At 42.7% G+C, this 9,394-nt stretch overlaps 1 protein-coding gene across 1 annotated transcript; it reads left to right on the forward strand.

The window, feature by feature from the left end:
* Positions 1 to 1,043: 1,043 nt before the first annotated feature.
* On the forward strand, positions 1,044 to 9,062 carry LOC148115672 (E3 ubiquitin-protein ligase TRIM39-like). Its single transcript, XM_087888164.1, has 7 exons — positions 1,044 to 1,516; positions 2,601 to 2,696; positions 3,283 to 3,513; positions 4,162 to 4,184; positions 5,763 to 5,881; positions 7,077 to 7,109; positions 8,272 to 9,062. Exons 1-7 carry the CDS (start codon positions 1,103 to 1,105, stop codon positions 8,784 to 8,786), a joined length of 1,431 nt encoding a protein of 476 aa, XP_087744290.1. The 5' UTR covers positions 1,044 to 1,102; the 3' UTR covers positions 8,787 to 9,062.
* Positions 9,063 to 9,394: the final 332 nt, after the last annotated feature.

Here is a 9,394-nt window from a genome sequence, read left to right on the forward strand (position 1 = left end):
AGTTTTTAAAAAGCATTTTCCCCTTTAACAAACTGGTTGGATCGATAATAATTGATCGGGAATCCGTCCCGTGGATGTTTCTTTCTCCCCGGGATTTTTCAATATCTTTCCCTTTAGCACAGGGGTGGGGAACGGTGTCCCTTTTATGATTTGCCGATTTCAACTCCCAAAATTCCGGAGCCAGTTGGCTCCGTAATTCTGGGAATAATAATAATAATAATAATAATAATAATAATAATAATAATAATAATAACAACAACAACAACAACAACAACAACAACAACAACTTTATTGTCATTGTACGTGTATACACAGTATACCCATGCAACGAAATTCACTTAACACCCAAAGACCAGGTCCAACACACATAACAATCCCCAAACACCCCCCCACCCACCACAAATTCCCCACCCCTAAACCACCCAAACATCCACACAACAGACCAAGTAATGCTGTCCAACAGCTCACTGATGGTGGCCCTTTAGTTCATTTATGCAATTATAGCTCTGGGATAAAAACTATTCAGAAAACGTGAATGGTCAATCAAACACTCAATCATTCAAAATAGAGCTGGACGGGACCTTGAGGTCATCTAGCGCAGCCCGTTGCTCAAGCAGGAGACCTGATGTCATTTCAAGCCTACAAGTGACAGTCACAAAGAGGCCATGGTTCCCCACCTCTCCTTTAGCAGAACTTTGGATCAATAATTGATCGGTGGGGGGGAGGGGATCCCAAGAATGTTGGCTTCTCCCCAGTTTTTTAAACTTTTTTTTTCTCTTTAACAGGATGCTAGGATTAATTGCAATTGATCCGTGGTTCGTCCCAGGGATGGTTGCTTCTCTCCAGTTTTTAAAACAATTTTCCCTTTAAAGAGCTGGTTGGGCCAAGAATAACTGATCGGGGCTCCGTCCTGGGAATTTTTGCTTCTCCCCAAATTGTTCTTTTTAAAATACCGCAGTTCTTTTTTAAGAAGCCAGCGAAGCTGAGCACAAGAGAAAGAACAATTCATCTCCATTTCCCGCCTAGGCAGAGCCGAAAAGCGGTCACCTGATTCCCAGGGAAAGGCGCGAAAGCCACTTTCTCTTTCCTTTTGGAGGCGGAGATGGCGGCCGAAGCGCCCTTGCAGGATTTGGTGGGAGAAGCCACCTGCTCCATCTGCCGGGACTTTTTCCAGGACCCCCTGCTCATCCCGAAATGCGGCCACAACTTCTGCCGGGGCTGCCTGACCCACAGTTGGGGGACGTCGAAATCAAAGGCTTCCTGCCCCCAATGCAGGCAGACCTTCACGCCCCGCAGCCTCCTCCCCAACCGGCAGCTGGCGCGGCTGGTGGAAGTGGCCAGGCAATGCGGCGGCCGTCCGGGCGAGGAAGGAGGGAGCTTCTGCCCGAAGCACCGGGAGCCCCTCAAGCTCTTCTGTAAGCACCACCAGACCCTCATCTGTTTGGTCTGCGACCGATCCAAAGAGCACAAGGGCCACTGGGTGATCCCAGCGGAGGAGGCTTTCCAGGAATACCAGGTAGGACTCAGCCAGGAGGAATCCCTGCGGAGGGGCAGCCAGATCCTTGGTCTTCCTGGCAATCTTTAGATCACTTTACTTGCTTCCTCTGTTGTCGGCAAACTGGGTTTAGCCTGGCGCAGATGCCAGTGAGAACCAGACTGGAGAGGTGGTTCAAGGAACTTTTATTGAAGTACTTCTCAGCAGCTAAAGGAGCCAAGACCCCAAACCATATACAAATGCAAATTTTTTACATTAAGGAAGTTAATTACTCATCGGTTCCTTCACATTTAACTTTTTTTATATTTTTTATTTTTTTTGAATAGTAGTGTCCCACCCACCATTCCTTCCTGGTCTTATTATACACTCATCTGCAGCTTTCTGCCTTGGCCATTCCTTTAACAAACTTCCCCAATTCCAACCTGAGACCTTCACCTCCTGCTTTATGCTCTGTGGCTGAAATTTTCTGAAGACACAATTACCATAATTCTCGGCTTAAAACCATTAATTTCATGAATGTTCAAAGTTACAACGCTAATGAAAAAAGTGACTTATGACTGTTTTCACACATATGACCATTGTAGCATCCCTGTGGCCACTGATCAAAATTGGGACGCTTGGCAACCAGCATGTATTTATGACGGTTGCAGTGTCCCTGTCTTGCTTAGCAACGGAAATGGCCTGTAGGGAGAAATAGGCTCCCTTTGCCAGCTCCCTATCCACATTTGCTCTAGAGCAAAATTGTCATGGAGTCCTCCAAAATCTTGAGTGCAGATCCCAAAAAACACTCCTGCTGGATCAGCCCAAACTTTCATTTCTCAGTGATGCTTCTGGATGACTGCAACCAGGAGACTCAGGCAGCTCACTTTAATGCCCTTGCAGGTAGTCCTCGACTTAGAACCATTCGTCTAGTGATTGTTTGAAGTTACAATGACAATGGAAAAAGTGATATGTTTTTCACCCTTCTGATAATTGCAGCATTCCGTGGTCCCATGATAAAAAATTTGGACGCTTGGCAACTGGTTGAATATATCTTCTAACTAGGTCGTCCCTCCGATGTGATTGTTTACCGAAAAGAAACTCAAAACTTGTATTTTTTCTTCAGATCCAGGTTGAGGATTGCCTGAAGGCTCAAAAGGAGCAGAAAGTAAGAATATCTACATACAAAAGGGACACAGAAAAAACAGTGCAGGAGAGGCTTGTAAGTATTGATCCAAGGGTGAGGAGTTTCTGAGCTAATAGGAAGGAGAACCCCATCCGCCATCTTTGATAATAGGCAGCCTGTTTGTAAGTACAAGTTCTGACTTAAATGAAATTCAAGCTAAAGACGGTGTTAGGGCACAGAACTTGGTCTTAACCTGGGGACTTAGATGTCACCATTGGCTGAATGAGTCACAGTTGGATTAAGTGCATCTATCCCATGAGCCGTGTTTTATACAATGGGTTTGGTTGCCATACTAAATTAATGCAAACCATATTTCATCTTATTGAAAAAATTGCAAAATCAAACATTTTTCTGACTCCTTTTTTGAAATCCCTTGATTAGCAAGAAAATTTTCATGAGAGATCATTTAAACTGGAACCTTTTTTTTTTTAAGGAAACCTTCCCCCCCACCGCCCACTGCGTTTTTTAATATCAAATGGTTTTTTTCTCCCTAGGAAATTCTCTCACCTCACTTTTGGATTCTGCAAGGAATCTGTTTAATTATTATAACAAAATTAAAATAAGTAAAATAATTAAAATAAAATAAAAGTATGCCTTTTGTCTTATCTCTTTCTTGTTCTAGGATCTCGTCGAAAAAGTGAAAAAAAATGTAGTGGCTGAATTCAGAGAGCTACAACTCTGGTTAGAAGGACAGGAGAAGCTTCTATTGACTAGAATGGAAGAAACGGAGAAGGATATTATGGCAAGAAAGGAGGAGGGTTTGGCCAAGCACATGGAGGAACTGGGCTCTCTTGACCATCTCATCCAGGAGATAGAAGAGAAGCTTCAGCAGCCAGCCAGCAAACTCTTACAGGTCAGGCAGGAAGTTGGGATCATAGAATCTTAGGGATTCTAAGGGACCTTGGAGGTCTTCTAATCCAATCCTCTCTCTATGTTAGGAGTCCTTATACCATCCTGAAAAAATGGTTGTCCAAACTATTATTGGAAGCCTCCAGTGATGGAGCACACAGAACTCGGGGAGGGAAGTGGCCCACCAAATTTCCCCATGTCTCATTAATCTACAGAGTCAAATGTTCAGTTTCCAGGGCAATTCCTATTGTTTATAATCCACACTACTTTGAAGATCTTCAAAAGGCTCACCAGTTACTCCCAAACAGGCAGAAAGCAAATAGATGTAGAACACAAAACGATAAGACGGCCTTCCAGGTGTTGTTTACCTTTCACTTTCTTTCCCTTCTTTTTATCAATTCTGGCTTCCTATCAAGGTCTTTTCCAACCATGTAGTACAGGGGTGTCAAACTCCCAAATTGTATATGTAAATACCTCTCTAAAAGATGTGAACAGCTGGGGGGGAAAGCAGTGGGATTTTAAAAAAAGTACTTTATATATATCTTAGAGTCTGGTTGTCCAGGCATTTCACTGATTTATTTTGTAAACGTAAGAATTTAATTTTCTGCTTAGGAAATGACTCCTTTCAGTGCTTTGTCTCTTTATTTTTTAGGACATTGGAAGCATCATGAAAAGGTAAGTAAATCCACCCGTTTCTTTACAGACTCAGAGATCAGCAGCTCCTCCAGTAGTTTTCCTATTATGGAAAGTTCTGTTTGTATTTAGCAGTATTTTAATGTAAAGACAACGTACTGTATTTCAGGGCTTTTTAGGCATTTCCTCAGACAGCGGGAGTATAATTAGCAATATTTCATATGATCAATAATTGTGGCTGTTTGCACAGTCAGCCAGATATTTAGATTGACTTTGGCATTTTTAGCCACCTATTGAGTCCTTCCCAAGAAGAGACAGAGGTTTTTAAAGTAGCTGTAAGGTCCTGCCTCCACTCCCCAATCAAGAAAGTTCAGACTCTTGAGACAGCAGCATTTCAAAAGGGACCTTTTATTGAAAGGGAGTGATTGCAAGACAAAAGCAAAGCAGATCCCCTTAGGCAATTCTGTTAGGATAAAGGAGTTAGAAACCCCTCCCCTCAGTCAGATGTTGAATGAGCCAATTCACAGGTGTGAAGATCTTGTGAAGAAGGTTATCCTGTCGGTTTTTTGAGACTATTGTAACTGTTTGCTAACAAATAGTCATCAATTGAAGGTTACTTGTAACTGCATTCATCTCTATTCAATTTCATTGCATTACCTTTAATCCATCAAGATCAGTTTGAATGTTATATCCATCTTCTAATTGATTACCTACCTCACACATATTAGTCATCAGCCATTGGGTAGGATACAATTAATTTATTTTGGCAAGAGATTCACAAGACATTTCAACTGAAACTGGGTCGCCATGGTGCCCATATTTGACTAGCTAGCCAGAGAAATGACTGAAGCCTGAGGCCTTGTCAGTCAACAGGAGTGCTGATTTACCACCAGCTTACCAGGTACTTAGGATCCAAGGACAGGGCAACACAAGAAAACGACAATCAATGACTTAATAGCCGGCCATCAACACCCCACTTAACAACTAAAAGCCACACACAACCAAGCACCACATAAATACGATGCATAGAACAGCCCAGTGCACACATTTGTGGACAAGGAGAGAGACGTTCCCTGAGGATGGGTTCCAGCACGAGTCCAAAAGCTCAGAAGACAAATCCTCTGGTGACCAACCCAGACTGGATCCTGTTGCTAGCCAATCCTCAAGCACCATCTGATGGTTTAGAAAGCTTCTTCTATTGGCAGGTTGATAACGGTTGCAGGAACTGAGCATGGTTAGTCTAGTGAAGAGAAGGACCAGGGGAGACATGATAGCAACAGTGTTCCAATATTTGAGGGTCTGTCACAGAGAGAAGGGAGTCAACCTGATTTCCAAAGCACCTGAAGGCCAGATGAAGAATAATGTATTGAAACTGATCAGGGAGGGATTCAACCTAGAAATAAGGAGAAATTTTCTGACTGAGGAGAATGAACCACTGGAAGAGCTTTGCCTTCAGACCTTGTGAAAGCTTCATCACTGGAAGCTTTCAAGAAGAGGCCGGACTGCCATCTGTCAGAAACGGTGTAGGGTCTCCTGTTTGGGGGTGGGTGGGTGAGTGCTGGACTAGATGACCTACAAGGTCCCTTCCAACTCTGTTATTCTGTCATTTTGTCTTGCCAGATATCAGGCAAAGGAAACATATGAGAATCCAGTGGATTTACTTCTAGAGCCGAAGTGGACAATCTGGGATTACATTGATATCACTGTGTTTCTGAACAGTATCATGAAAAAACTGAGAGGTAAAAAACAGCTGCAAATGTTTTACCCTGGATGACATTCTGATCCCGGAACATCCAAGGGAGATTCTGGGTTGCTGTCAGGGGGATCAAAGAGGAATCGATTTCAGGATCAGTGGAAGAGACACCCTCATTTCTCTGGGGAAAGGCCTCGTGTCTTGGCACCAGGAGGGGAAGAGGAGCTTTCTGGTTTCTCCCATTAAAGATGTACTACCTAAAAACGGGAAACATTAGCTACTCATAGCTGACCATTTACAGGTGGCCCTCGACTTACAACACTTCACTTAGTGACCGTTCACAGTTATAATGGCACTGAAAGAAGTGACTTGTAATCGTTTTTCGCATTTATGACCACTGTATCATCCCCACAATCACGTGATTTACATTTGGATGGTTGACAACAGGTTCATATTTATGACAGTTGCAGTGATCATCTTTTGTGACCTCCTGACAAGCAAAGTCAATGGGGAAGCCAGATTCACTTAACAACTGGGTTACCAATTTAACAACTGCAGTCATTCACTTACCAAATTTCTCACTTAGCAACATAAATTCTAGGCTCAATTGGGGGCATAAGACGAGACTACCTGTATTCTTTGTATCCTGAATCTTTGTGCACTGATCACCGGGGAAGTAGAATAAGCTTCCACTGAGTATAATGGAATATATGCAGGTAGTTTTTGACTTATGACCACAGTCGAGCCCAAACTTTCTTTTGCTAAGCAAGGCGCTTGTTAAGTGAGCTGTGCCCCATTTTATGAATTTCCCCCCCACAGTTATTAAGAAAATCACGGCAGTTAAGTGAAGAATGTGGTTGTTAAGCAAATATGGCTTCCTCCATAGACTTTGCTTGTCAAAGCTCCCCAGGAAGCTTGCAGAGGACAATTCCAGGATCCTGGGAGGCTGCAACAGTTCTAAGTGCGAGAACCGGTCATAAATCACTTTTGTCAGTGCCACTGTAACATCACTAAACAAATGGTTGTAAATTGAGAACTACCTGTATATGGAATTTATAGTAGTATATATTTATACCTGATGGGTTATATATAGCCACCAATGACATTCTGGCTTGTAGCTTTCCCTATTCCTTATTTCCTGATCTGAGGCCAAGGAAAGCAAACCAGGGAATCTGAGGGAGGCCCTTCTGTTGCTCCAATTCCAGTGATGAGATGCTGAATTCCTCCCTTTTCTTCCCCAGATACTCTGGAAAGTGGACTTCAACTACAGGAAGGTAAATATGAGTTATAAGAATTGCATTTGCTTGCTATTTTGAGCTCTGAGGCCAGTAACTTTAAGAGAAACATAATAGAGGTAACAAAAAAGAAAAATACAGGATTAGATACCTTAAAGACTATGACGTTCCAGTAAACGTTAAAGAGTTTATGATTTATGAAGTATTACTTGCCATTTATATGTACGCTGTGAGTTGATGTACAGGAGACAAATTCCCTTTGTGTCTGATCACATTTGGCCAAATAAAGTATGCTATTCTATGCTACTCTATCTTGCCCATTATGTATAATTTTGTATACATAATCTAGGAAATTGAAGTCAATCTTGGTGTAGAATGAAAGATCTGGGCAAATGGAAAAATGTGGCCTGGGAGTGAAAGGAACATAGAATTCCTACCAAGCTAATAACATCGTCTTGATTTTACTGCCTGAGTGTAAACTGGTGAGAGACCAGGTCTTTGGGAGCAGAGAAATTGGGTCCTTTGGGTCAAAGCAAATAGCCACGTTGGAGCACTAGGGTTGTCTCCATCTTGTGGGCCATCAGACTGATGAAAGCAGAGGTTTCCTGAGGAAGATTCTCCCCTTTTGTACATGCCTGTGATACCCTGATGCTTGTAGAGAAAAGGGCGGAGCTTCCTCACATCCCATCCTGTGTCCTAAATTACCTCTGGGGGATCCTTCAGACTCAATTCAGTTCAGAATTGAAACATGGCTGCCTCTTGCTCTGCCTGATCTTCTGGATTAATGCTCCAGGCAGAGTCCCTGTTCAACCTGGGCCCTCCCAGCAACTCACTGAAGGCAAAGCCAACCACTCTTCCCTCACAATCCCATTACTCTCACCTGCAAGATGGAAGCTAAAGAGAATTGTGCAGGGAGGCTAGAAAAGGTGGAGCACTATGAAGGGTTTGAAGGACTTGGTCAAGGGTCCACAAATCTTTACCATTGCGAAAGTTGGAGAACCCTGGACCAGGCAATGTTAGGTGTGGTTTAAAAGAACAATGAATCCTCCAGTTCTGGAGTGGGGTGGATGGGGGGCAGGGGACATGTTTGGAAGCTGAACTCCATTCTCACAAGAGGGTTAAACTCTTGGGAGTTGAAGACACAAACCAGGCCTGCAGCTGAAGCTCTTGTTTTTTTCCTTCCTTCCCTTCCCCCATACAGTGAATGTAATTCTGAATCCAAACTCAGCCAATCCTGACCGCCTTAATGTCTCCCAAGATCGAAAAAGTGCCAGAGGAATTAAGCCAGTTAAACGAAAATATTGTGTCTCAGACGGCAAGAGATTTGAAAGACATCCTTATCTCCTTGGCTGTCAGAAGTTCTCAACAGGGAGACATTTCTGGGAAGTTATTGTAGGAGGTACAGCAGGATGGGCTGTAGGGGTTGCCAATAAGCCACTGAAGTTAACAAAAGCTGATGTGCAGACCAGGCGCTGGGAGTTTTGGAAATGGGAAGGGAAATATGTGGCCATGTCTCAGTCCAAAAGCTTTAACCTGGTCCTGGCTGAGGAGCCCACGAGGATCCGCATCTGTCTCAACTGCGAAGGGGGACGAGTGAGTTTTTTTGATGCCAGGACTGCAGCTCTGCTCCATACATTCTCAGACGCTTCCTTGATTGGAGAGACCCTTCTGGCCTCTTTCTGTTTGTTCGAAGGCGCCTGCATGACACTCCCCTAAAAGAAGGGATAACAATAGACAAAAATTTGGAAAAGTCTCTATTTACCAAGCAAGGATCTCTCTAAGCCTTTAAAGCAGAGATTCCTTAGCTTTTTACTACTTCAGCTTCCTTTATTGTTCTATGCCTCCCTGATCAGTCAATCAGTCATTATAAAGGAATAACCTGATCATCATTTCTATTTGTCTGGATAAAAAAAAAGAGGTGTGCTAGGAGCTTTATCGGTGTTAGCATTGTGTGTTCAGATGTATCAGTATTAAAGATACTTTACAACTAAACCTGTCAATCATTATTTTATACGTCTGTGACAGCTCTCCATCCCATTTATGGATCATGCTTGTTTGTTTCATGTTAGTTGCAATCAATGATTGTTTAGGTGTCCATAACTCGGTATATTCTGTAATCTTTCCCTTCTTTTTTTTCTTTCCTTCCCACTTTTTATTCCCTTTTTCTTTTAACACATAATTGTGATAATCCAAAAAACCCTAGCAAATATTACACTCAGTGTAAACTTTATAGCCTCACAGGTTTTTTTTTTTGTTGTTGTTACAAATCCTAGTACTTTTTCTATCTTTTTATACTTATGTAGGTTATCTAGAACAATCGGATT

Source organism: Pantherophis guttatus, chromosome 2, assembly GCF_059756535.1.
Source record: "Pantherophis guttatus breed Tessera chromosome 2, ASM5975653v1, whole genome shotgun sequence".
NCBI classification, from domain to species: domain Eukaryota; kingdom Metazoa; phylum Chordata; class Lepidosauria; order Squamata; family Colubridae; genus Pantherophis; species Pantherophis guttatus.

What these genes read in the sequence shown, in the direction of transcription:
- LOC148115672 (XM_087888164.1), top strand. Translation starts at nt 1,103, where the DNA reads ATGGCGGCCGAAGCGCCCTTGCAGGATTTGGTGGGAGAAGCCACCTGC. An exon ending in AAACAGTGCAGGAGAGGCTT is followed by an intron (nt 2,697 to 3,282) that starts GTAAGTATTGAT and finishes TTCTTGTTCTAG; the next exon opens with GATCTCGTCGAAAAAGTGAA. An exon ending in ATTGGAAGCATCATGAAAAG is followed by an intron (nt 4,185 to 5,762) that starts GTAAGTAAATCC and finishes TTGTCTTGCCAG; the next exon opens with ATATCAGGCAAAGGAAACAT.